The 27,524-nt window shown below is 47.1% G+C and overlaps 2 protein-coding genes across 2 annotated transcripts in view; both read right to left on the bottom strand.

Moving 5' to 3' along the window:
- Positions 1-3,408: 3,408 nt before the first annotated feature.
- Positions 3,409-6,641, bottom strand: LOC105814789 (complement C1q and tumor necrosis factor-related protein 9A). Its single transcript, XM_012649883.1, has 3 exons — positions 6,476-6,641; positions 5,541-5,603; positions 3,409-4,178 (listed from the first exon to the last, which is right to left on the bottom strand). Exons 1-3 carry the CDS (start codon positions 6,639-6,641, stop codon positions 3,409-3,411), a joined length of 999 nt encoding a protein of 332 aa, XP_012505337.1.
- Positions 6,642-18,011: 11,370 nt separating this feature from the next.
- Positions 18,012-27,524, bottom strand: part of SPATA13 (spermatogenesis associated 13) — a 15,294-nt gene continuing 5,781 nt past the window's right edge. The window contains exons 5-8 of the mRNA XM_012649905.1: positions 24,716-24,845; positions 22,970-23,342; positions 20,484-20,558; positions 18,012-18,123 (exon numbers count right to left, since the gene is read on the bottom strand). Of these exons, the coding sequence (XP_012505359.1) occupies positions 18,113-18,123; positions 20,484-20,558; positions 22,970-23,342; positions 24,716-24,845 (589 nt within the window). The 3' untranslated portion in view covers positions 18,012-18,112. The remainder of the gene's footprint in view (positions 18,124-20,483; positions 20,559-22,969; positions 23,343-24,715; positions 24,846-27,524) is intronic.

The raw sequence follows: 27,524 nt of genomic DNA, 5'->3' as shown, positions 1-27,524 counted from the left end.
ACAGCCAATGAAAAATAATCCCAAATGGCAGATTAAACACCCTCCCTGGTCAACTTTATCTTTTGAAGTCCTTTAAAATGTGTTTTACATCTCATCTTCTATATTCACCCTGCAAAAAGAGTTTTATAAAAACTTGTTTCCTTTGTCCTAGTCATAAATTGTGTTTTTTTCTTTATGCCTGTCTCAGCCTATAAACTGTTGATCCTAATAGAAGGGAGTTAGCAGATATTCCCCTTTGGGGCCATAACAAAATCAGACTTTGCACTGGGGAAAAACAATCTGGGTTATTACAATTCAGAAAAGCCAAGGAATAAGGACACTCTGGCTCAGTAACTAGAATGGTCAGTCATTCTGTAACTGCATGTGAGAGCGGGGTGCAGAGCTTCAGGAGGTGCTCCTCCACTGTGGGGGCCGGGCAGGGTCAGGCCTGAGAGCGATGCCTCCATGAATTTTGCACCCCGTGGGCCTCACTTGTTTTACCCCATCCTGGCTCTGTTCCATGGGAAATATAAACTAAGGAAGGCCAATAAAATACTTACAAATAGACATTATTTCTATTTCTGTAGATTTCCAACATTTTCCATAACCACCAAGTAATTTTTAAATATTACATCTATAGCAGTGCTGCCTGCTTATAGTAATAATTCAGAAAAATCCCACTTTCCTGGAGAATAAGTCCATGTTGACTTCATTGTAGTACGGATAGGATGACTATAAATCCTATGGCTTTGAGGACAATTCCATTTCAAGTGGCACATTCCACCAGACAACACATCCCAGGTTGTGGCTTAGAAAATGCTCTGTCTTAAATATGCATCGAGCCCGGGGCCCTGTGCTTCTCCATTAGTTGCTCTCAAGTGTTACCCCAGGGATTAGAGACTAACACAAGCACCACGAGGTGAGTGACAATCAATATATATGTGAATAATTAACTGTCACCATTTGGTACCAGGCAGGCCAGAAAAAGAATCCATCCGAACCATCACGCAGTAGCCACGTTTTTGGGTTGGGGAGATAGCCTTTACAGTGAGATGATATGAAGAACTAGAAAATTATGGCAAGAATGACTCCTTCAAACTCAAAGGACACCAGTAGTCTTTATTTGCTTAGGCAAATTTTATGAATACATATGGTTTAAATTCTTAGAGTAGAAAAGTGTATCAAGTTAACTTAAACATATGTAATTACTTGCAAAATTTTAGAGGAGGATTGGGACCATACAAAATTACTCAGCTCAACCGCTATTGCACAACAGGAGACTGGGGCACAAAAAAGCTCGGTAACTCACTCGACCCAAATTCCTTTGTCGTGGCTGGAACAACAACCCATATATTTCAGTTCTTAGTCTTGAGCTTTTTCCACTATAATCATGCTGCCCCTATCCTTGGACCATGGGCCACATAAGATTCTTTCAGATGAAAGCAATAGTAACAACAACAACCTGCATTAAATTGGTTGAAGAAAACAAAGAGAATGCGCGGCTCTCAGGACAAGATAGTCCAAGGAGAGCTCTGCCTTGAGGTACAGCTGGATTTGGGGGCCTTAACCTCGCCATGGGGCTGGGTTACTCCAGCTCTGTTTGGCTCTATTCTGAGGCTCTACAGATTAGATGGCTGCCAGCAGCCTCAGGCCTTCATCCTCCCAGCTCTAACTTCAGGGAAAATGAGCATGCCTTTTTCTCAACAGACTGCATCTCATTGGTTCTGACTGGATCAAGCGTCGTCTAGAAAAAGTCACCATGGCCAGAAGAAGGTGCTGTTCTGATTAGCCAGGCCTGATCCCATGCTCACCCCAGAGTGTGGAGTCTATCCCGGTTGAAAGGCTTGGCCTGGGAGTGGACATTAGGATGCTGTTCCCAGAAGGAGGGGAAATAGATGGTACCTGTCTGAACAAGAAATGCCCACTATAGGCCTGAAGGAAAAGTTTCACCTCTAACCTACTGTCTCAGTAAATCCATCCCCATCCTGCACTTCTAACCGTAACTCCATTTGGAGTCTCCGTCCAGTAACTTTTTTTTTCTTCTTGTATAGCTCATTTAAAAGTTTTAGAAGGTAAATAGTGAAAGAAATCTAATGGAATTTTCCCTGCCGGGTTTCAGACTTGCTTGGGACCTGTGATCTCTTTTTTCCTTCCTATTTCTCCCTTTTAAGATGGGACTGTCTGTCCTAGGCCTGGCCCACCATTCTATTTTGGGAGAAGATAACTTGTCTGGTTTCATAGGTTCACAGATGGAGAGAGATTTTGCCATGGGATGAATCACACAATAGGTCTCACCTATAGCTGATTTAAATGATTTAGATGATGGGACTTGGGACTTTGAGTGGATGATAGATGAGATTTGGGACTTCGAGTTGATGCTGAAATTGTTAAGATGTTTGGGGCTATTGGGATGGGGTAAATGTGTTTTGCACATGGGAAGGAAATCGACTTTGGGAGGCCAGAGGGCAGACAGTTATGGGTTGAATTGTGTCTCCCAAAAGAATATGTTGAAGTCCTAACCCTTGGTACCTATAAATGTGACCTTATTTGAAAATAAGATATTTGCAGATGTAATCAGGTTAAAACAGGTCATACCAGATTAAGGTTGGCCCTAATCCAATATGACTGGTGTCCTTGTAAAAACAGGGAATGTGGACACTGGCAGATACAGAAGGAAGACACCATGTGCAGACGGAAGCAGAGATTAGAGTGATGCCGCCACAGCCAAGAAGTGCTGTGGGCTGGCAGAAGCTGGAAGCAGCAAGGACAGATCCTCCTTTAGAAGCTTCGGAGGGAGCATGGCCCTGCTAATACGTTAATCTCAAACTTCCAACCTCCAGAACTGTGAGGGAGTAAATTTCTGTTGTTTAAAGCCACCCAGTTTGCAAACTTTGTTGTGGCAAACCTAGAAAAGGAATACAGATTCAAGTCTGGCAAATAGGTACCAAACAGCTATTTGTTGGATTGAATGGCAATTAAAACCTAAATTAGAAAATGAACAGTGTTTACAGCTTTCTAGAGTGTTACAGAGTCACCAGCTTAGAGCCCTTCTTAGCCACAGAATGGAATAAACATTTTCCTTTCCTTTCTCCCTAATGTCCTCAGAAACACAGATGAGCAATAAATGGACACTAAAATGATACCAAAATGCTCTTCCCACAAGAAACATCCGCGCGAAGGATTCTTCAGACAATGAGAATGATGAAAAATATGAAAACAAAGTATAACAAAAAATGCACTATTTTAAAATGCACTCTTGAAAAGACAGTAAGTTACATAGCGTCAGTTTTAGGAATAATTTCCCTATTTTTACCTTTTTACGATTATTGCGATAATTTCAGGAATTAGCATGGTAAAATCCTGTAGTAACTCCTTCAGCAAGCTCATTCTGCCAGACGGTGCGGCAGATTCATAAATCCTTCTGCATCATTAGCTGCTGAACAGAAGGAAGCCTGTGAAGGTCGTGTCATCGTCCTCATCGGCAAACAAGCCATTGAACCTCTCTCCTCCCGTCACCTGCATCCACACCTCGTCCCCGAGCTTCAGCTGCAGGACGATGCCACCAGAGGCCTGGTCCTCCGAGCTCATGTAGCCGTCCTTGGTGTGCAGTATTTTCACCCCATTTTTGACCAAAGATACCTGGACATTCCTGGAGAAGACCGTGATGTGGTAGGTGAAGTAATAGACCCCCGCGGCGTGGCACGTGAATTTCCCCGTGGCTATGTCGTAATGGTTGAATTCGTTATAGAGGATCTTGTCGAACTTGATGGGTACATCTGAAGACGGGAACTTGCTCAGCACCGTGAGCCCCACCGAGAAAGCGCTTTTGGGCAACACTGGAGTCTCACCAATTTTCCCTTTTTCTCCTCGATCCCCTTTCCAGCCTCGTATTCCCCGGACTCCCGGCTCACCTTGGGGCCCCAAAGGTCCAGCTTCTCCCTTGGGACCGGGCTTTCCAATGGGGCCCACTGGACCAGGTAAACCAATTGGGCCCAAAGGCCCCGTGTTGCCCCTTTGGCCCTCTTGGCCAGGGGGGCCCACATCCCCTTTCTCCCCCTTCTGCCCTGGAAGGCCGGTCTCTCCTTGGAGGCCCTTCTCTCCCATGGGACCAACGAAGCCCTTTGGCCCGTGTTTTCCTGGGGGTCCTCTGGAGCCTTGATCCCCTTTGATGCCTTTTGCTTCAACGTTTCCATCTGCTCCTATTAGAGAAAGAGTGAATAAAGAGATGGTTTGTGAATCTGTCCCTTGTGAACAACTTTGCTTTTTCTATCACTGCACATACAAATGAAACAAAGTAGCTCACAGGTTCAGTGTATGCCCAGGGGTTGGAATTCACTTACTCTCAAACTACACACACATCCACCCCAATTTAGTTGACTCCTGTCTACTAAATCCAAGCCAAGGCTCACATGAGAAATTACAACTCTTTACCACCTAACTCCACATATTGGCTACTCGGTAATGCCGGTGCTTGAGAGAAAACGCTCTTCAGGGCAGGGGAGAACTGCAGAAAACAGGTTAATAGATGCTCAACCCTCATTGTGTGATGCCCCTAGAAACCTCCTCAAGGAAGTGAACACAAAATCAATCCATCAGGGTGGCACACCTTGCTCTCCGCTACCCAGCCCAGCCGGCCTGTCCACCTGCCAGTTACATTGCGCAGTTCATCATTCTACGCAAGCGCTCACCGCTTCCCGATCCTTCCACGCCGACTGGAGAGCAGGGGTTGCAGGTGGATTCTGGCAGTAAATGGCAGACTCCGTCCTGTCTCCACCACTTTCGCACACGGGATGCCAGGCAAGCCGGTGAGCCTCCCATGCCCCTGCTCCCTCATCTAGAGAATCGGGATAATCCTACCACCGGGCGTAGAGCGCTGTTGCAGTAAGTGAGTCAGTACATAGAAAGCACAAACACAGGAGCGGCACAAAGAGCTACCCGTGTTTGCAGGAGCGGCACAAAGAGCTACCCGTGTTTGCTGCGCTATCTCCCTGCCTGTCAGCTGTGGGAGTCCTCCCCTCCCCTCAGGGGCCACCTCCTCCATGCAGTGTCTCCAGATGCACTGAGTGACAGTTCGGTCTCACTCCTCAGCGCTCACGCACCAATGCAGGGCTCAGCAAACCATGGCCCACGGGCCAGAGCCAGCCTCCCGCCTGCTTCTGTATAACCCGCAAGCAGAATGGTTTACATGTTTAAATGGTCACATGTATGTTTCCATGTGTCACGGACATTCAAATTTCAAATTTCAGTAGTCGCGCACACAGCCCCACTGGAACACAGCCATGCCCATTTAGGTAGCATCTCCAGCTGCTTTCATGACAGTGGCAGAGTTGGGCAGCAGTGACAGAGGCCATATGGCCCAAAAAGCCAAAAATATTTACTATCAGCCCTTTACAGAAAGAGTTTGCCAATCCCACTGATCCCTGCTTCCAGAGGGCAAGAACTGCGTTGCGTTTATCGCTGGAACATGCTCAGCACCTCCTAAAGGACTTGTCCGTAGGAAGCACTTAATAATTATTGTTAAATCCTGGATAGCTCAGAATTAGAGCACCGTAACTTCTGACCTCGTTCTCCTTTGTCCCCACTCGCTCCGTCCTTCCCTGGGCTGCCGGGATGTCCTGGTTCTCCTGGGTGGAAAAGAAGAAAATGGGCAAGAGTTGAAATCACCTGACATGTCTCTCCTGCGCCGAGGCCTGGGGAAGTGCGCCGGGAGTCGGAGGCGCCGGTGGGTTTCTCATTCTGTTGCTTCCCCTGCACCCTTGCGGGGAGTGCAGGGTCTGCTGGCCTCCTGTGAAAACACAGCTGACTGTGGTTTCGAGACACTATTTGGGATGGAAGGGAGGTTCTGGGAGGATCTCTCTAGCACCTTAGAGTGGTGGTAAATGCCGCTGATCAAGTTGGCACGGGAGCCCGCGGGTCATCAGGTGAGTGAGGTTCCGCTGACCACACGCAAGCCCTCGTGCTCAGTACAGGCCACCCTGAGCTCCAGCTTCTCAGGGTAGACGTCAGCAGGTGGGAGGTGGCTCTGGCCATGGCAGTAGAAGAGCTCACTAGGCCAAGTGTCACCTCAGATTCTGGCCTCTCCCAGAGCAGCAGAGACCCCCATACTTCAGCCCCACTGACCTGGCTGCAGGGTGACAGGAGCAGGCTGGGCCAGCTTGCAGGTCCCGAGAGGACTGACTCGGGCAGATTATGACTCAGGCGTCATAAGGGCTGGCCTCCCAGCGGGCCCTGGGAACTGTGGGGCCTCCAAGTGGATCATCCCGACATCTAGCCCTCCTCGTGTCGGTCCTCTCCTGTGCTCTGCCCAGGTGCCTGGCACAGACCCTGGCAGGGAGCAGGCCCTCGGGCAGTGTTTGCTGGGCGGCCGGGAGGCTGGGTGGAAGAGGTATAAGTGGACGGGCGGAAGACTCCACGGATGATGAATGAATGCATGAATGAGATAAAAGGAAGGCAGGGATGAGTGTAAGGGCAGCTGACACAACCCGGTGGTGAGTACCTGCATCCCCTTTGTCACCCTTCGCTCCATCTCGTCCGTCTCTTCCAGGCAGACCATTGTGCCCAGGATTCCCAGGGATGCCAGGGTGCCCTTGCCTGCATGTGTCCTGTGCGTTTATGTTCCCAGCGCAGATGCCAATGGCAAGCAGAAGCCACCAGATCCTCATGGTTCAGATGACAGACTCTGAACTGAAAGAGGGAAACAGAAACTGAAAGGAGAAGACTTTGTTGCTGGGGCCAGGGACACAGCCTCTGTTCCTTGCAGTGGGAAGCGGATGGGCTGTCCCCTGCCACAGACCCACACCCGGTCAGATCTGGACAGAATGGTCAGGGACGGAGGGGCGGGGCAACCTGGTAGGAGACCAAGCTGGTTACATCAGAAGACCATTGTCCTTGAAAGGTAACACATGTGATCAAGACCACTCTTAATGGTGAACAATCAATAATAAGAAAGCCAAGTTTAAGGTCAGGATACTCTTCCATTTACCATTTTGCCTAGAAGAGAAGAATGCTTACTTATCTTACAGGACTGTTGTAAAGACCAACTCTGACCACAAGGCGCAGGGAAGCACACTATAAATAGCAAAGCAAACACAGAATTACCATCCAATCTGGCAATTCCACTTCTAGGCACATACCCAGAAGAATTGAAAGTGGGGACTCGAACAGAGCTCCTGTGTTCACAGCAGCATCATTCACAACAGCAACCCAAGTGTGCGCCGGTGGATGAATGGATAAAGAAAATGCGGGATAGCTACACGATGGACTATTACTCCGCCTTAAAAAGGAAGGAAATTCTGACACATGCCACAATATGAATGGACCTTAAGGACATTATGCTAAGTAAAATAAGCCAGTCACAAAATGACGATCTGCATGATTTCACCTATACGAGGTTTCTAAAGTAGTCAAACTCATAGAAAACGTAGGATGGTGGCTGCCAAGGGCTGGGGAGAGGTGGACACGGGAGTTGTTTACTGTGTACTGAGTTTCAGGTTGGGAAGATGGAAAGGTCTGGAGATGGATAGTGCTGACGGCTGCATGACATGAATGTATTTAATGCCACTGAACTGTACACTTAAAATGGTTAAACAGGTAAATTTTATGTTATATATATTTTAACATTAAAAAATTAAAATTTTAAAAATAGTAAAGCATTCCAAGCAGCCCTACTGTTTAGATGTATTCCTTAAGGTCTTGTTTTTACGGAAGGCACTGTGGAGAAGGGCGCACACACACGTGTACACACACGTGCACACACAGAAGTCCCCACAGTTTGGGAGAAGTGCATTTTCAGGTCCTTCCCTCTATGAACACTGCCCCCCAACCGCACTTATTAATTTGCGTTCTAACCTCATCAGGGGCTGAGACAGCGCTTGGGCAGGGTTCCAGACAGAGGGACTGGCATATGCAAGACCTCGACGGAATAGGAATATGAAACTTGGATTGTAGGACCCACATCTCCTGAAGGGGTGCATAGCACCATGTCCTCTCATCCATGGCACCTGTCATGCGGGGGTTCTACGTTTGTTGATGTAATTGCAGGATTAAAACTCTAGGTCCCCACCTGGCTTTATTTTCCTCATTATTGTATTGCCGATACTAAATATTTAACCTGAAAAAGTAGGTTGACCAAATACTAATCGAATGGAATGAATATATCATGCTAGATACCTTAGGGCTTAAGAAACAAATCGAAACATAAAAACATGAGTTGGCGTAACTGGGCAGTATCCAGACCCTCACATAACGCCGATGGCAGTGTAATCTGACAGCCCTTTGGAAAGTTAAAGAACAAAAGGCATCTATATCTTTGACCCATCCCTAACATTCTACTTAAGAATCCAAAATTTGTGTGCCAAAGATACAAACTGCAGCATTGTCTTTAATAGTGAAGAAATGCACACTACATAATGTGTAACAACAGAGGAGAGGTTGGGCGAGTAGAATAGTATGTAACTACTGAAATAATTATGAAGGTCATACAGAAATATGTAAAAGATATATGTTGTGTTGAATTTTTAAAAAATAGACCAAAATGCCATGCATATTATGAATGTACCTATGTATATCTGCATATTGACAAAAACTAGAACTGAATATATGCAAATGAACGTGGTTGTTGTAGAATGGTGGAGTTATGGGAATTTTTCCTTTTTTTTAAAAAAATGCCTTTTTACAGTACTATACAAATATTTCTAGAGATACACTGTTTAAAACCAGCGCGAGTCTCTGTCATCCAAAGGGCTATATCACCATCTGGTGGAAATCTCACAGGGTGCAGGCTAATGCAAATAGAGTATTTTTGGAAAAGGAAGTACAGATGTTTCCCTTTGAAGTCACAAACTCACTTCATTTCAGGAAATTGAGATTTCTTAGAAACAAATTCCATGAATAATCTACACCAGCCTCCTTTGTTTAACTCAGAAGTGGCTGGTAGCCATCAAACCTAAATGCCACCAACCAACCTTTGTTGAGGGTTCTATAATTTTCCTTTCCAACTTTTCAAAATGTGCAGTACAACAATTATTCCAGCAATAAAAAGATCCCAAGATCATAAAGGTAAGTTAGGACAAACTCCATTTTGTTCTCCAGCTAGGGAAGAGCCAGCGTGAAAGCAAACATTTATCTTCCTGTGATTCCTTCGCTAGTTCTGCAAGCTCCGTGCAGGCGCGGAGTCGGTCTAGCTTGCTTAGAGAGCATGGAAACCCTTCCACAACTGATTCTGATTAACCCAACACACTTTGCTTCCAAATGGGTAGCGGCACTTCCAAAGTTGTGGCACTTTCTAATAAGAAAATCTGGAAGGCTTACACCTCAGTGTAGAACACTGAGGGTTTGCACTAGGACTATAATAGAAATTACATCAATGTTATTTTGAAAAATAAAAAATAATATTTGTGCCTCTCACAAAACTATGAGTTGGACCCTCAGTTGTATTAGTTCAACCACAGTGAGCCCCTCAACTTTTAAGTCCTGTGTCTGGTCTTTCTCCAGAAAGGACTAGAGCTGGGACCCCCTTCTGCTTCCCACATTCCCTCCCTCCCTCCCTCTTCTCTCGCCTGGATTCCTGCCGCCCCAAGCCCACGTGTTCTCAATACCATGCTGAGACTAGTGATCAATCGGTAGGTACAACCTGGGTTAGAGCTTTCTGAAGATAGTGACTGCACCTTTCCACTTCCTTGTTTTCGGTACCTCAAGTCAAATGTTTGTTGAATGAATGAATGAATGCAAGGAATATTTTCCTGGTCCCAACTGCGTGTGGCTCAACACTTGGGGAGGTGGCTGGGTATCAAATCTGACCCTCGTCAGTGCTTTTGGTGGAGATCAATAGTTATCTCCAACACCCCTTCTCACCTTCTTCTGTGGTAATAGAAATTTTAGCTGGGCACTTAGCTGCCCACAACGGACTATATCTTCCAGCCTCCCTTGCAGCCTGGATATAACCATGAAACTAGATTATGGGCTGTGGGAATGAGCAAAAGTGATGTGTACAGTTGTGGACCAGACCTTAAAGGGAAAGAGTGTGGCCTTCCTGGGCTCTTTCCCTCTTCCTGTGTCTGGTGTGCACAGGGTGGGGGCTGGCTTGGACTCCTCGAAGGAGGGCAACAGTTGGAGATAGAAAAATCCTGGTCTTAGATGACTCCACAGACCAGACCTTCCCTCCCAGCCCAGCTTTGACATGAGAGCATGGGAGAGAAATACACTTCTAACTTGCTAAAGCCACTATCATTTGGGGGTCTCTGTGACACACAGCTAGGCCCACATCCTGACTAATGCAAGGCACCCACTGCCCAAGGTGAGGCTGTGCATCAGACGTAGGGAAGGCTTGCGGGCATCCGTGGTCAGTCAGCTCAGGGGGCAGAGCTGCTGAGGACTCACTGGGCATCCAACCCTTTAGGTAACATATTTAAAAACTGACAATAGTCACTGCCTTAGATAGATCAAGACAATCGTTGTGAATGCACAGAGAACAGATGCAAACATTCTGCAGAATGCTGGGATCTTAAGTCTGACACACTGACTCGGGAGGGGCAAAGGGACACAGACTGCAAATGACTTTGGAGTTAATGTTGTTTTGTCCCAAATAAAATAGGTTCTTATTTAGTTAGCTTCTTATTTCTGGGTCGCTCTCCTACGCTTTACTGTATTTCTCCTTCACTGCTGAATCTCTTGATAAAGGGTCACCCAGTGCCCTACTGATTTTCTCCAAGGACATCATGTCCCTAAGTCACAAGCCAAGGTTAAGGGTTACCACCCTTCAGGAATCTTACTTCCCCCAATACTAGGATTTAATACAGACCTGCCAGAAACCAGGGTCTCCAAATCACTGAGCCTCGGGTTCCTTGTGCATAAAATGCAAAGGATGAACTAATGCCCTTCTACGTCTGACAGTCTAAGGATCCAAATATCTCTAAGTTGTCTTCATTGAATATATTTTCCTCCACATGCTGTATATATTGTACATTTTATGTGTTTCTTCTTCATATATATTATATTGAGGGGTTTTGTACTACGCTGTGTAAATTAGCATAGCTATAAAAATAAAAATGTACACATTGCAATCTGTGCAAAATAATCTATAAGCTTCTCTAGAAAGCTCTCTAAAAAGGTATGCTATTCTTGTCATTTATTCTATGGTTTTTATTCCTTGTCCCAGGCAGTTTGCAGAGTTCTGGCAGAATTCAAAAATCCGCATTGATCTCCTGTTTAGCCTCTTCCTCAAGTGTGCATTTGGGAACCGGCTTACCCCGACCCCAAACACTATAGACATCTGACTAGTTTGCAAATAATTAACCAGGATTATCCAACACTAATAATGTAAGAACTGTTCTAGGACCCACATGCCTTAAATTGAATGTAAATAAATCCTTTCCCAATGCACTTACCTGAACCCCAGGGCTGCAGGCCGTACCCAGGTGCTGTGCAAACCAGGAATCAAGGGTAAACTAAATAAAATCATGTCTTCCTGCCATACAATTCTCTGGTGAATTTATCTGCAAAATAGCAGGAAGGGGAGGGAACAGAGGAAGGCCCACGATGTCTTGGAAGAGCTTCAAGAATTACAGCAAAATTGAGTCAGGTAGCATCTTCTACCAGCACCACTTAATCTAGAAAACTTAGCTCCTTTTTAATCAAATGAGGGAACTCAAGGTGTTCTCTCCAGTGGAGTCTGGAGGAAGGAGTCTCCACGGCAGGTTTCTTTCTCACAGAGATTTTTGTGCCTTTCCCTGGCAGTTTCTCAGGTGGGGCAATTATGGGCAATAGGACAAAACTAAAGGCAGTGACAGTGGCCAGGTCTTATCTGGATCCCGGAACCTTGGAATTGCTGTCACTGAATCGGATTTTCAAGCTTCTGTGTACGTAAGTCCTTTTGATTTTAGGCATTCGTGTACGTACGATTTAGTGCCCCCCTTCCCTTCTCACACACACCCCTACCCGTCACTGAGAACATGGTGCAACCATTTGTTCAACGCCCTGTAACCGTGATTCTTGACTTTTCTTCACGAGTGTCTATTAACATTTATCTAAAACTTTAAAATAGCTTCAAGAGGATAAACGTACCCAACGCTTTCCCCCAGGTGCAGAGGAGACCTGAGCTGGGCGGTAGAGGCCACAGGCGGAATGGAGCCCCCTGGGCAGAGCTGACCCCCGCCCCTACTTACTCTCACTCTGCCTCGATTTCCTCATCAGTACATCGGCCGAAACAATGCGAGGGCCCAGGGTGGTGGGGGGATTCAAACAGATGGCATGAATTGAGCCGAGATCTGGTTTCTCATGGCTGTCCCACGGCCTGGGGTCCTAAACCCACAGGCCCCTCTAGTCCCTGCGTAGCAGGTGGGCTCTGGGCGGCAGTGGCCAGCTACTCCTCTGCGCCCGTGCGGCCTCGTCCCCGGCCCCCTCCGTCCCTTCCCCTGCCTGTTTCCCATATGGGCCACGCTGACCCCCGACCCCCGCCTCTGGCTTCGCGGTTCGACCCCGCAGGCCAGCGCGCTCCAACCCGCGTGTCCAGCCCTGACCTCGCTCCTGAGCTCCGCGCCGCCTTCAACTAGTTCCCTCCGAGGGGTAGCCACCGACCCCAGCTCGGAGCCCCAGCCCCCGGTCCCCGCCCCTCCAGGCCACACGTGTCTGTTTGTGGCACTCCCGTCCCCTCACGCCCCACCAGCGTTTGCAGCCGGTGTCACCAACCTGCCACCGGTGGGGACCCGCCCTGACCGCCGCACCCGCTGCTCTCCCGCCCTGTGCTCCCAGTTGGGCCGCGTCCCTAAGGCGCCCCCTGCCTCCGGGGCGAGCTCTGCTGCCTGTGCCCCGCCACGCTGGGCTCTCACGCGCCTCACAGCCCCGTTCCAGCCACTCGGAGACCCCGCCAGGCGGCCTGGCTTTGGGACACCCCCAAACCAGGTGGGGGCATCTGCCCCCAGGATCCTGCTGGGGCCTGTGTGAAGCCCACCCAGGCGTTGGGACCCCTGGCCTGGATCCTCATGGGAGGAAGGGACTCAGTTCTCTGAAGCTACCCACTTCATCACACCATCACGTGTGTGTCTCCCTTGGATGACTCACACATTTCGACTCAGTCTCTCCAGGGCACAGAGTGAGTGGCTAATGTCCATGGGTCCATCATCCTCACAACTCTTCCAGAAGAAAATGCCACTGCATGCTCTTTATTTCCACTCCTTCCTATACGTGGTGCCATTTTGAGGCATCCTTTGGGTTCCGGGGCTCTCAGTCTCTGCCGGTCCAGCGCCTGGAGGGGCAGCAGATTGCTCTGGGAAGTAGGTGGATGTTAGGAGTAAACAAAAAGTGGGGAGTAGCCGCTTGGCAACCTTTATAGGAACCCTGTTCTGATTAGTCACAGCAAACAATGGGCTATTGACTCGGCTTTTCTGAGCTGTAAATTAGAGAAGGAAATTCTTATCCGCCCCACTAGCCAAGGGTGAGTCCAGGCCCACTAGCACACCTCCTGTGGAAGGGGGCCTGTCAGCAGCTGTGGCGTCCAAGGGCACAAACAGAACACGTGCTCTGTTCATCTGCTCTCGTCCCTCCTCGCAGAAGCTGCAGCCACCAAGAAGGGCTCACTTCTTGTCGCTTGTCTCACTCTTACTCCAACATCTAGTCTAGTGACATCTTTCCAGTCAAGCATTCTAGGTTCCCCTCAGAGCCTTCTTTCTCTCACACCTCCCTGGTGGTTTGGGGGAGCTCACGATGGATGAATTGCTACTGCAAAGAAGTCTTCCAACGTCAGGGCAGGAGAGCATGTGCAAACCCCAGAAACTATCCTGGCACTCACTCGCTACTTCTTTCTTTTAAATCTATCTTATTTTGCTACTCAAATGCATTGCGAGAACCAGTTTGGCAAATTAATTTTAATATCCAGATACAAAACAACAAATATAGATTCACAGCATTTACAAGAAATCATTCAAATAACATTGTAAATATTTTTTTTTTTTTTTACAAAAAACTTCATTCAACAAAAATACATATCAAGTTAAAGCAATCTTGTACACCATATTTCAGCTGTCAACAGCTAATTCATCAGTTCGGAAGCCATCGCTTGACTTATACGGAAAAACATCACCTTGATGTTGATGAGTTTAAAGGGTGTCAAAATCCTTGCAAAGTAGGTAAGCAAGTCATACACAATGGATGTTAATATTTACAAAAATGACCCACTATTAAATTACAGAAGCAGTTCAAAGTATTTTCTAAGCACAAAATGTCAATGCTTATGAGATGACTAAAGGCAACAATGGAAAGTATGTTGCAGCTGGGTGAACTTACATCAAATATTGAAGCTTCTGCTTTTTTTCCTTCACTACCAGCGAGAGTTTCCACTTATTTTTTGCAAGGCCTTTTGAATTCCACTTTCATTGCATTCTGGAAACAACAGCCATTAGCCAAGGGAAATTTTAACAGAGAGAACAATTCATAGGTTTAACTTATTATAGGGAAAACTGGTCTGCTAGCAGTTTAACCTAGAAGTTTGTGTCCAGCATCCCTGGCCTGTGAGCCACTGAAAGGACATTTATTCATTCTTGTTGGCCCTGTCCCATGAGGAACACCTTTATGTTTCTCTCCTCTTTGATGAAATAATAGTGCAGAAATACTCCCCCTAACTCCATGTAATCAGGCTATTCATTTCTGGCTAGGAAATTAAGTTGATTTGTATTGAGGAATATCAGGAATTTAGGCATGCAGAGATTTCTGGATCACCTGGCTTTTACAAAAGATTTATATTGTAAACCAAATTTTTAATTACATGTCCCTCTGCTTTGTGTCTAGATAACAGCAATGAGGTATGCAGGGATTTCCTGAATAGGCATGGTGTTAGCCTTCATCTGGATTAAGTATAAAAAGGCACGACAATATTTAGAAATAGCATTAGATGGTAGTGAAATATTTTCAACTACAAAATCAGATCTGCCAGTGGGAAACAAAAATCAGATCTAATGAAAGCAAACTATGCAGATGGTGTCCCAGGAAAGCTCTGGCAAATTGCTGCCACCCTCATTCTAGTCTGCAGGCCAAAGACAAAGAATGGCATTACTCCAGGAATTTGCAAATATTCTATTCTATGATTGGTTATAATCTACTTTAGGGCTGTCATACATTTTAGGTGTGATCAAAATTGAGAAGGTTGCTTTTGACCCAAGGCCATTTCCACTGTCTTTCAACAAAGTGGACGAATTCTGAAACATAAAAGAATAGGTGAAATTTGTCCAAATGTTATGTCACCCTTTTTTTTGGCCTACCCATATTATGTAATGTGAGGTTAAAAACAGAGAAAGACAGGAGGGAGTGAGATTCCCAATGAAATTCACACACAATCCACTTAGGAGGCTCTTTGTTCTTTCTTCTTTCCAAGTGGAGCATGTGACTTAAATCAAGAAGGAAGTTTGGCAAGCCAAAAATGAATTCAAGCCAAAAATTGAGCCTTCCAATCTTTGAAGAACTCAGGTATTTGGTAATAAAACCCAAGCTAGATATATAGATTTTTCAAGAAGTCAAAGGATGTTTTATCCTTTAAAAAATACATGAGAAGTTTTCAAAACCACCTGAAAACCCAAGTAGGACCTACTTGATCAGATATTTGATCGAGTGATTCTCACACTGTATAAAACTGACAGGGACAACCCTGGGACTTGAATTGAACCTGACATAACAAAAACACGTCCTGGTATTCATGACTCTATGTTAGGAAGTCCGTGGAGGTAGGTGGGAACCGGAAGTTAGGGCTCAGCTGGGAAATACATTAGGACTGGTCACAAAAATTTAAAGCATTTCTTCATTGCCCATGAGTGAGTATTAGGAAATGGAAGCCCTAACAGTGACTCTTTAATTGAATCCTCACTGAAAATGTAACATAAGCAAAAGATTCTCTTTACTTCCTTAAAGCAATTCTTACATTACATAAAAAAATTGTTCAAAATTGCTGTATATACAAACAACTTTATGTAGCACAAAGACCCCCACAGTTATTGCTGAGGTGTCCAGGAAAAGCACATTAAGTATCGTTTCCAAAATATATCATTGTATTTTGTTAGTAAAAAGGTCAGTTATATAAATACAACTAAAGTTGAAGTGTCTATTCAAGAAGGAAACGCACACATACCCAGTCACACGCCATAGCACCTTGCAAGAATGTTCCTCACAGAGCAACTTCTATCTCAGGACACGCAGTCTGGAAGTCCACAGAAGCAACCCCGGGGCTACTAGCCGCAGGGCATCGCAATGCTCCAGCACTGCTGCCTAGAGGCAAGCATGCCACGGCGCAGAGCAGGGTCGTGAACAGTCATGGAATGCTCTAAGGGCCCACCAGAGAGGGCCAGGGGCACTTTTTCTTGATGTGTGATGTCACCCACTTAAGGAATAGCTCTGGATGTGGGGGAAGGCCGGGGAGAATGGAGGAACACACACCTGGAGACTGGAGATTACACCTTTGTCTTTGACATCACAGATTTGTTTATTCTCAAAGCATGGGTCTACTAGAAGAAAGAACTTTGCAAGAGTAGCATACAAAAATGAGCTTTTCAAATAGAAATCCACAAACTGCATAACACAACACCTTCCATCCAGGGCACTGAGTAGGTTAAAAATGGCATCTCCTTTGCAGAGCCTGTTTTCTCCAGACATAGCTAAAGTTATTTTCATCAAAATGCACAATATAAACAAATAAAGGAGATTATTATCGGCAGGTATCAGCCCGTGTGGCCTTCGTTAAGACTGCTATCTCTAAGCCTTGATATTTTGTTAAGGTCTCCTTTGTAAAGAATTAGTCTTGGGAAATGTGACGACATTCCCATGGTGGCACAGTTATATGCTTTTGTTTTGGGTTTATGTGACAGAGGCAGTTTCAAATCCCCAGGAGCAGGACTGCTTCACCCCCGTCATGTTTTCTCCATGGAATGTACGTGTCTTCGTAATTTCGTTACAATTTGGTGAGGATGTCAGGAGCGGTGCAGGGATGCTCTTTGAGAATGCCTTCCAACAGTGCATTTTCATATTTCCTTTATCATGAAAATTAGAGCAAATGGGCTTTTGTATCTCAAAAAGTTGTTTGAATGGCAGAGTTTCTTAGGTTATGGCGTGTGGGCAAGACACGATTTTTGCTTGTGGAGTTACTCAAGGCAGCAGAGGACCTGCCTAAGGACAAACCCGGCATGCAGTAGGATTTCTCCCTCCTTGTCTTGAAAGCAGCGGTATCCTGAGGATGCTTAAGTCACTCTGCACTGCAAATCACGCTGCCAGGTGATGAATGCAACATTGTTTTCTCCCCTTTGCTTGTAGGAAGAGGAATCTTGCAAGATGAAGCCTGTACTACCATTTGGCAACTGTGTGGACTCAGAAGACACCAGGAAACACCACAGCCACCTCACAGCAGCGGTAGGTTCCCTGATACTATGGAAAGGATTAAGAGCTCACCTTCTAGGTGTGCCCAGCCACATGCTAGCAAAAGACAGCACGGGACCAACCTCGTCTCCACGACTCCCTTCAAATGCAAAAGGGATTCTCTAATTTAGTCCTTCTTTAGGAACCGAAAATCTCGCGACACCCTGTGCCGGAACCGTAGTGGAAGCTTGCTCATCATTGATGGGCGAGGCTGGCTGGGGCCCCCTTCTCAGCGTTCCCTTGGGAGCGTGGTACTGGGTCCCAAGTCTCGGCCACCTCAGAGCGGGTCGCAGGGCGAGGGGGTTCTCATGCAGGATGAAGCTGTGCGTCACGACCTTCTCCGCCCTTCCATGAAGGCAGCTGGGTCTCTGAAGGCTGAAGGTGAGTCCGTGTCCTTCTCTCTTTCATTGATCCCCCAAAAGAAGTTTTCAGCACTGGGTTCAAGAAACTTTCCTTGGACTTAAGCATAGAAGAAACAAAAACGGTTCTCCTCTTTGCAACAACTGCTCGGTTGGAGTACGGCCCTCCCGTTTTCACTTCCGGAAAGGCGTGAGCTTATTGAAGGTGTGCCAGAAGAGCGAAGGCTTCCTCTTGGGTTCTGCCAGGGCGAAGACCTGCTGCTGGGGGACACTGGTGGGCACGGTGACATGGCGCTGGTGGAGGGGGTGTAAGCCCTGGTGCGGGGGGGCCACGGGGCACCCACTGTAGCCTACATCGAAGGGGAGAAAGATGGAACAGGGACTGAGGGTCACTTGTTAACTGAAAAGGAAAAAAAAAGTGCCAAGACTCAAAATCCTTAGCTGATTCTTAATTCACATTAACCAACAGAACCTCTAGTAGCTACGCGAGAAACACTCATTATGTTTGGATGCTGCGTGTGGAACCTGACATAGTGATCGCATTGAATCCTCCCAAAAGCTTCCAAGGAGGGGACCGTTATGCTAAATTGACAGGGAAGGAAACTGAAAGCCAGGGAGGTTATGGGGCTCCCCTGCCACCACAGAGTGGTTAAGTGGCAGAATTAGAACCCCGCTGACAGGATGAGAAACAGTGACATGCTCTAAATGAAAGCCTGGAGCTCGTATTGCCTCAGCCCAAATCCTTCTCTGCCCCTTATTAGCTGTGATTATTGGGGGAATCATTTGATTTCTCTGTGCCTCAGTTTCCTAATCTCTAAAGTGGGGATAACAATACCTATTGGGCTGCTATGAGAATTAAATGAGTCAATGGAGGTGCTCAGAACAGTGCCAATACCTGATTGCTCTCATCAAAACTGTTTACTAGAGTAGGCATTTTATTTATTTATTTTTCTTGAGACAGAGTCTCGCCCTGTCACCCAGGCTGGAGTGCAGTGGTGCGATCATAGCTCACTGCAGCCTCGAACTCCTGGGCTCCGGTGAGCCTCCCACCTCGGCCTCCCAAAGTGCTGGGATTACAGGTGTGAGCCACTGTACCTGGCCTAGAGTAGGCATTTTAAATCTGTGCACAGGTCATTTAAAAGGTTTATTAAAATCAGCTATTAGATCAAAAGGTGACTGTGTAAGTCAGCATGACGTGACGGAAGAGGGTGGGTTCTGAAAGCCGGCAGGACTTGATTCAGAAGCCACCCCTGCCCAAAACTTGCCATTTCCTCATCTTCCAGGCAATGAGAAGGAAGAAATAAGAGAGCCCACATAGTGCCCGACCCGGTGGCCACCCATCAGCATTAGTATTCATTCCATTCTTCAGTGCTAAGCCACGGGCGAGGGACTCTTAGAAGATATGAACAGAAACTAATAAGTTCTAACTGATATTTACTAGTCACCTGCCATTAACAGTGGAGATACAAAAAAATAAAAATGAAAAAAAATGGGTTTTTCTGCCTTGAAGATATTTATAACTTAGTGGGGGGAAAATCTGCATCTGTGTGGGAAGAGCAGGGGAATGCTAAGTGTCATTTTGGTGACAGATTCTTCTTGGCCCATTTGTTGATGGCCTGTCATAGTCCTGAGATTAACTGGTCCTTGTTTTTGCATTTTCAGTTAGGAAAATATTGAATGGGATAAATTTCATAGGGTAAATCCCTGTTAAAGTAGAAAGTTGACCTGAATAAAGTTTTAAAGAATATAATGCATTTTTTTTGGAATGAAAATCCTTTTTATTGAATTCCTTTTGGGCTAGAATAGATCATTTGTGTCATCTGCATTGTGGAAAAATCTTTGAGCATTAGGGCCCCTGGGAACGTGGCCCGGGCATCCGTGTTTCTAAGTAGCTGCCCAGTGATTCTCATGTGCACAGAGGGTAATGAATCACTGCTTTAAATAAGCTCCTGTGTCTTCTTTTTTTTTTTTTTTGAGACAGAGTCTCACTATGTTGCCCAGGCTAGAGTGAGTGCCATGGCGTCAGCCTAGCTCACAGCAACCTCAAACTCCTGGGCTCAAGCGATCCTCCTGCCTCAGCCTCCCGAGTAGCTGGGACTACAGGCATGCGCCACCATGCCCGGCTAATTTTTTCTATATATTTTTAGTTGTCCAATTAATTTCTTTCTAATTTTAGTAGAGACAGGGTCTCGCTCTTGCTCAGGCTGGTTTCGAACTCCTGAGCTCAAACAATCCGCCTGCCTCGGCCTCCCAGAGAGCTAGGATTACAGGCGTGAGCCACCGCGCTCGGCCCTGTGTCTTCTTTTTGTGTCATCATTGCCTGATGTACTCAACTTTCTTAGATCTTTTCTCACCTAAACTAGAATGTAGCCAGCCTATAGCTGACAAGTAGGCTGAGGTTGGCGATTTCCTCCTCTCATGCCCCAAAAATGCAAGTGTCCTTGTCTGCCTCAGACTGGTGCCGTGTGGCCTGGTGAGGCTAACATCATCGTCCCTCAGGGGTGGGGAGGTCTGCAACCCTCTGGTACCACCTCTAAAGACCTTTCCTGTGCCCTCTTCCAATGGGAGCACAAACACTGGTGTACATGTAAAACCAGACGCAGGCTATCTTTCAACTGTCCCCTAATTCAGGTCTGTCCTTTGAGTTTTAAATCGCACTTCTCTCCTTTGCTCAAAGCCGGCCATAGGCTAACAACTTCCCCTCACTTTTATTAGAATACTCGTACACGTTAAGGAGACGAAGCCCTCTCCAAACCTTACCTTTTGACTTTCCTTGTCCTGCCTTTTGAGCATTTAACATGGCGAGTTTCTTCTGATTTTCTGGAATTTCCATTCCTGGGTTTAGAAAGAAATGATATGTTCAGAGCCAGGGAACACATGTTGGAATACAACTTGCACCACAAGCCATGTCAGCACCGAGGTATTCACCGTAACCTGAGGCCGAGAACCTCAATTCTCATAGAACCAGGGGAGCTGAACACTGGCCAGGGCGGTTGCAAGATCATCACAGGATGGGCACAGAACTACCCTCCAGACCCTGGCATTTTAAAGAGTGAAATGGGTGCTGTTAATAATGACACACACAGACTGTGCAAAGTCAGACCCTCCTGGGAAAATGTTCATGCAGGGTCACCCCAGTGATAACGCTCAGGTGGAGGTCCTGGGAGGAGAGGACAAAGCAGAAGGGGCCAGGCCTGCCCGCCATGTGCTGCAGGTGTTTGGGGGTCAGCGGTTCTACCCTGACAAAGGCACTACCTGAGTAACGGGAACCGGATTTTGCTCCCCAGCTGTGCACAGCCTGCACCCTGAACTCCCCTCTGCGTAAAGCTCTGCAGCGCAGCGACGCTGTGTGCAGCGGGCGAACTGCATGAAACCACCAGAGCTGGAAAACCGGAGATGGGACCAACCTCGGCCTCGCAGTGGGGACATGAGGACAGACAGAAGGACAGAGCCGAGACAGGCTGAAGTGGGTGCTGGATCCTACCATCTCCATTGGGAAGCCTTCCTTCTGCAGGCAGGCGCTCGCTCTACTGAGGCGGAGCTGATCCAGGCCCTGCCATCTGTCCCTGACTGGTCCTGACGTCTCCACAGCCGCCCTTGGCATCTCCAGCCTCGGAGGCCCTCCAGGCCTGGCCTGGGGCTCGGCTCTCCCCCTGGTTCATGGCACTCTTTCTAGTATCCGCCCACACGTGACGTATAGGGCCCCGAGACGGGCATGACACTCCAGGCCAGGGCCTGTGTCCTGTTTTATCCCACACTCGCCCAGACAGCCGCCGTCTTCTGGGCACTGCACGGCAGGGCACCCCTTTCTCTTCTACTGAGGGCAAAGTCGAAAGTGCTTAGGACGCCCCTGTAAACAGGCAGTGCCCTTTCAGGGCAAATCCAAACATTCCGACTTACAGATGATTTCAGGGCCTGCACTAGACCACAATACCTGACAGGTAGAGTTACGATGTGATTTTGCATTTTAATCTGCAACTATCTGCAGAATTCTGGGCATGATAGAGTGATTAGCCTTATTTCAATGGGCCCTGGAATCAGTATCGATAATACACAGCAGTTGCTGGGACACAGATTTCCTTCATCTACAGGACACCCTGACACTCGGTAGAAGGGGCCGCCTGTGAGGTGGGGAGCTCTGTATGGTAGAGTGGTCCGGGTACAGGCCGACGTCCGCCTGTTGACAGTGTTTCTGAGGAGATTCCTGCTACCGATGGCAGTTAGCCTGATGCACTTGTAAATCCCTTCTGACTCTAACAGAGGGTCCCACAAAACCTCCCGTGGGTGAGACCCAAATCCATAGCCAAGCTTCAAGCTGGGGCTGGAGAGGACCAATAGGGCACCTCCTGGTCTTCAGCCTGGCTTTGCTCACGGCCGTGGGTAAGGGTGGGGCAGGGGGAACGTCTATGCCTCCTCGACCCTGGCCCACGTGACCTGAGATCTGGGCTCACTCGGGCTGACTTTCATTCCACAGTTTGTGCTCGAAACCCTAAGGAGCTCGGGAGGCCCTGGGACTGGGGCTTGGAGACTGTGGAGCTGCCATCCCGAATGCCAGGCACAGCAGCCTCCGTCCCCCGGGGCCATGCAATACCTCCAGGCCAGCAGACGCTGGGCAGACAGACCAAAGAGCAGAGGCGTAATCCTGAGCATGAAGGAGAAACTGCCTTAACTGCAATCTACGAGGCCAGGTCCCTAGTTTCACAGGTGCGGGAGATGCGGAAACAGCAGGCAGAGTCGGTGGGTGTGAGTTGACGGTGGCAGCAAGGTCAATTTAAGTGCTTTGCCAAGGCACAGCTGGGGGAAGCCTCTAGCATCATCGATACTTCCGAGGGCCTGGGTGAGAGTGACCACAGTGTGGTTCAGTCTCTGGGGACAACTGAGCTAGTTTTAAATGCTACTTGGCCATGTCTCAAGAGTAGGCCAGTTCTATAAGCCTCAATTTTCTCATCTGTAAAGCAGGTATAATCATAGTAACCACTTCATAGGGAGTCAGCGAGACAATCTCTATGAATGTGCTGCAGAGTGTCTGACACAAGGTAAGTGTTGAATAAATTTAGTAACTGCACCTGTCATGGCCTGTCTCGGTCAAGCAAGGTTTCAAGTATTAAGGATTTGCGAATCCTGTCTCCTTTCCCCAGGGCGGGACTGGTCTCTCACGGAGAGGGCTGGGGCAGAGTAGGCACGCGGGGCCAGAGAATGAGGCCAGAAAGCAGAGGCCGGGGGGCCCGGGGGCCCAGGCTGCTCACCCATCTCCCGGTCCTCCTGCACCCGCTTCCTTTCGTCCGCACAGGCCTGCAGCCACCTGGCCTTGTCTTCTTGTTTTTTGGCACAAAACAGATGAACCTCGTCCGAGCTCTTACTGACGAGTTTGAAGGCGTTTTTCACGCTGAGGTTCCAGTCCTTGTCCCGCCCATCCTCCAAGTCCACGAGCTCCATCTCGTCCATGTCCATCCGACCCTTGTAGTAGAGCATGTCCCTGCGCAGCAGGTCCTTCTTGCAGGACACCAGCTGGTGGTCAAACAGGAAGAACGTCCGCTGCTGGCTCTTGCCTTGCTTAGTGATTTTGGTCAGTTCCCCAGAATGAATCAATTCTGAGCTTCGGTCTAAGATATCTAGTCCCTGGAAGGATAAAAACACACCTTAGGATCTTCCAATTCTGATTTCCTCAGGTGTCAGGAATGTGGGAGAGGCCCTGATACAGTTTTCTCAGACTTTCTGGTTACCTGAGGCTGCCCACCACCTGCCCCATTCACAGGTGGGCAGGGCCTCCAAGGCCATTGAAACCTCGGTTATTGGTCTCCTTGGGCATGAAATTTCTTTCTTTTCTTTTTTTCTTACCCAATGAGAAAATGTTACAGTACCCCTATGTTATCTGAAGTGTCTTCCTTACCTGAAGCATGCTGAATTAATGCAATCCAGCTAAGATCTGAAATGGCAGCTGACCCAGACTGACCCCAAGAACAAGCAAGCAATGAGGAGGCTCTAGTGTATGGGAACACAGTACTAAGACTTTCGTTTTGCGCCAGGTATACAGCAGCTCCCTGGAATAACAACTAGTTTAGGGTCTTGAAAACGAAAGGCCAGATGAAAAATTGTCAACAAGAAATAGCAAACTTCTGACAAACTATCCCCTAAATGTCAGAATCCAAGATCAAAAGGAAAAACACAAATCCAATGTTACTTTATGGTATTTGGTATGACACTGGCTTTGTTTTATAAGATTTTGTTCTCCTTCAATGCCAGTCACACACAATGTTTTCTGGAGGCAAAAGAGCTTGACTCCAAAATAGTTCTTCTGTTTACTTGCTCAGAGCAACGCCATGCCCTAGATTCTTCCCTCACGAAGTAAGGGACTTGGACATGTGTTCTCTGAGGTCCCGTCCAGGCTCCAGACATCTATCACGCCCTTGTAATATTAGTGTTTCCCACCAACTTTCACTGCTATCACCTATTCAGTTAAAAACCTAACTTCTCACTCCAAACTTTCTCATTCCTCTGGGAGAATGAGTTCTGCTCAATTAATGGATGTAGGATAATCTGACTTGGTCTAAAAACAATCGGAATGGCATCGGCTTGTTGTTCTTAATAACAGCGGTAGAGCAGAAAGGTCACCATCACGGAGTTTGAATCCGGGCCCACCTGGCTTTGAATCCGGCTCTGCCACTTTTTAGCTGTGTGGCCTCGGGCAAGCTACTTAACCTTTCTGTGCTTCAGTCTCCCCATCTGTTAAATGGGGATAGTTAACAGTGGCTATTTCATAGGACTGTTGAGAAGATTAAATGAGTTCGTATATGTAAATGGTAAACACAATACAGGTGCTACCTATTGTCATTGTTATTTTTATAAATAGATATATATGTGTGTGTATATTAATATGTAGACACAGAGAAAGCATTTGTTGGACCATTATTACGGGCTGTGTCAAGCTTTGTATTTGTACTGTCTTATATAACGCTCACAGCAGCCCATAAGGAGGGGCGTTTCCCACTTACCTCCCAGCCCACGATGGACACCTGCCAGCGGGCTATCTTGTCTATGCTCTCCAGCTTACGTTTGCGCTCATTGATCAAGCAAGCCACGTTCTTCATGGCCTCATATGCTGCCTTTATATTGCTGTAATCACTGCAAAACGGGAAGTTAATTTTAATCTTACAACACGGACCTTGCAAATGAGGACTGACAAAATGACGCACTCAATCCCTGCTTCCTATACCAACAGTCTAGGCAAAGTGGCATTTAAATAACAGCCTTTGTTTCCTTTTCTCATTCCCCCATGAATAGACTACAGTCTGCATAGGTTGAGGGAGCTGACCCAATGCAATTCAGAATTCTTTGGAATAAGAATGTTTTCATTCATTTCCCAGAAATCACAATGAATGAAAGTAAATGTCACAAGAAACAAGTTTTAGTCACAGTGATAAGGGATTATTTTCATTAACACAGAGAGAACAGTCTATCACTGCTTTGATTCTGATAGAATGTTTTTGCTATATGAAGTACTTTAAAAATCACTAACCATTTTCAAGGGTAATTATTTGCTCCCAGTCTCATCTTTCATGCTGTTCAGGAGAGGACCGGGGAGCTATGGAAACGCTAACCTGGCATCTGCCTCACCGGCACATCTGCGTTCCTGGCGCGTTCCCCACGCTCAGTCGCATCACACCAAAATGTTCTCCCCAGCAGGCACCTGCCCCCGAGCCCGCTGAACCGTGGGGACGGGGAAAACTGAAACACGCAGGCTAGGACAGAGCACGTCCGGGATCTGGAAGTTTTACGTTCAGGTCGTGCTCAGTGTTAATAACTTGGGGATGTGGAAACCAACCATCCAGCTAATGAGCTGCACTTTCTGTTTCCCTGTGGCGACTTACAGGACAGACAGAGCCAGTGCGGCTCGCTGGAATGCATTAGAGGCCTGCACGGCAGGGGGAAAAAAGCCTTAAAAGCAGATTCGATTGTCTATTTACCAAACACAACTCAACTCAGCTCCAGGAAGTCCCTGGGCATTGGCCACCAAGCAGACCCTGCTGTCTCAGACAGGCCTGTTCACACTAGAGGCAGAGAAGAAAGCAGGAACAAAAATACCACACGGGGGCTGCCGAAAGAACGGGCGCAAAACCCCCAGCAATGAAGAAAGGGTGCAAAATAAGTTTTCTGGACAATTTCAGAAAAGAGGCAGAATGTAATGGTTTTTAGATTTTTTTTGCTTTGTTTTACTTAAGGAAGTGTTGTTGTGTTTTTTTTGTTTTTTTGTCATTTCCTTTCAACTAATTTGCAAATGCTTATCGTGAAAACTTCCCTGAAAAGAGAAAAACCAACTGTTGCCGAGAGACGTGTGGACTTCTGGCCACAGTGTCTCTGCCTTGGAACGCACTACGCTGCTTTTAATTCTCTTATTTATTCTTTCTGGCGCCTTATCATGATACTTTTTCATTCTTTCTTTAAAATTTCTAGAAATATTTACAACTAAAAAAAAAAAAATTTCTTCGAATTGGTGGCTCTCTTGACTTCCCTAATTTTTTCCACTAAACTTTTCTGATTTTTCTATCAGAAAAAGAAAAAACTAGATACAGCTCTCTTTTATCTATTTCGATGAACTCTTTTCTCTCATTCCGTTTTTCGTCCTAATTCTTTAAACCAACACCCATATCTGGGGCCATTGTTCAAACACTTCTTATAGCTTTACCTTCCAATCTAATTATAAAAAGCTTCCCTTTTCAAGCCCTGTCCCTCTACAGGAGTTCAGAGGCTTGGAGGACAAAAGAATGATCCATTCTCCATTCCCTACAGGGAGATATTTAGTTGTTAAAACCCAGAACCATGGAGTTTGCCACAGAAGTTTCCTCTGGGTACAATCTTTTCCCTCTCCCTCTTCTCCCCAGGACCCTGCAAGAGGAGCCTCTCAAGAGCGGCAGGTACAAGGAAAGCCTGGTGCCCGTGACATGGACCCCGTCTGGCTTGATTCTCCCTGGAACAAGCTCTAGCCTAGAACCCTGCACCACTGTGCGTCGGGCTCAAAGTCCAGCACACAGTAGGTGCCCTATAACTGTCCTGTCCCAGCTGGTCAGGTAAGAACTTGATCAGTTAACCAAGCCCTGCCACCTCAAGCCACCAAACGGCTGGGTCACACTGCAGTGACATTTTCCTACGTCACGGAAAATGGGCGTGCCCACTCCAGTACTGAACGGGGGACGTATCTTACGTGTAATCACGGCACGGCTTCTGTCACATGGGAAATTGTTGGTTTGCCATTAAGTAAGCAAGGGATAACTTTTTGGCTCCCCCAGAAGAGACCATACGGCTAGGGAACAAGGGCCTGAAAAGAATCCAGAAATAATCAAGGCAGACTCAATAAAGAGAGAGTGTTTTGTTGCTGTTGTTCAGGAGAAGCTGGGATTCAAAGCACAGAAGCACTGTGGGTAGCCAGAAGGGCCTGGCAAGGCACAGAGCAAGCTGAACGGGACACGGAGCATTCAGTTCAGGTAGTCGTGGAAAGCGGCCCTGCGCTCTGCGCAAGGGCAGAGGGGAGCAGGGACCACAGACGGCGCCCGGCAGGCAGGGCTCAGCCTCAGCATCTCTGCGTGGGCGTCTGCTATGGCCGACCCTACAAACTACTCCTGCTCCTACCCGGCTATGGTTCAAACTTTTGTGCCTCCTCGCCCTTCTAGAAAGTAAGTAACTTTTTAGCCATAAATCATACTGCTCTGAGAGTTACTGCGGATCACCCTGAGCAGTACAGGAGGGGAGAGGAGGAACGTCTTTCTGAAGCTGTATTCACACGGCCCTTTTCTTCTAAAAAGTTCT

Source organism: Propithecus coquereli, unplaced genomic scaffold, assembly GCF_000956105.1.
Source record: "Propithecus coquereli isolate 6110/MARCELLA unplaced genomic scaffold, Pcoq_1.0 Scaffold306, whole genome shotgun sequence".
NCBI classification, from domain to species: Eukaryota; Metazoa; Chordata; class Mammalia; order Primates; family Indriidae; genus Propithecus; species Propithecus coquereli.
The sequence above is the reverse complement of the archived record's forward strand: the minus strand, read 5'-3'. Positions and strand labels throughout refer to the sequence as shown.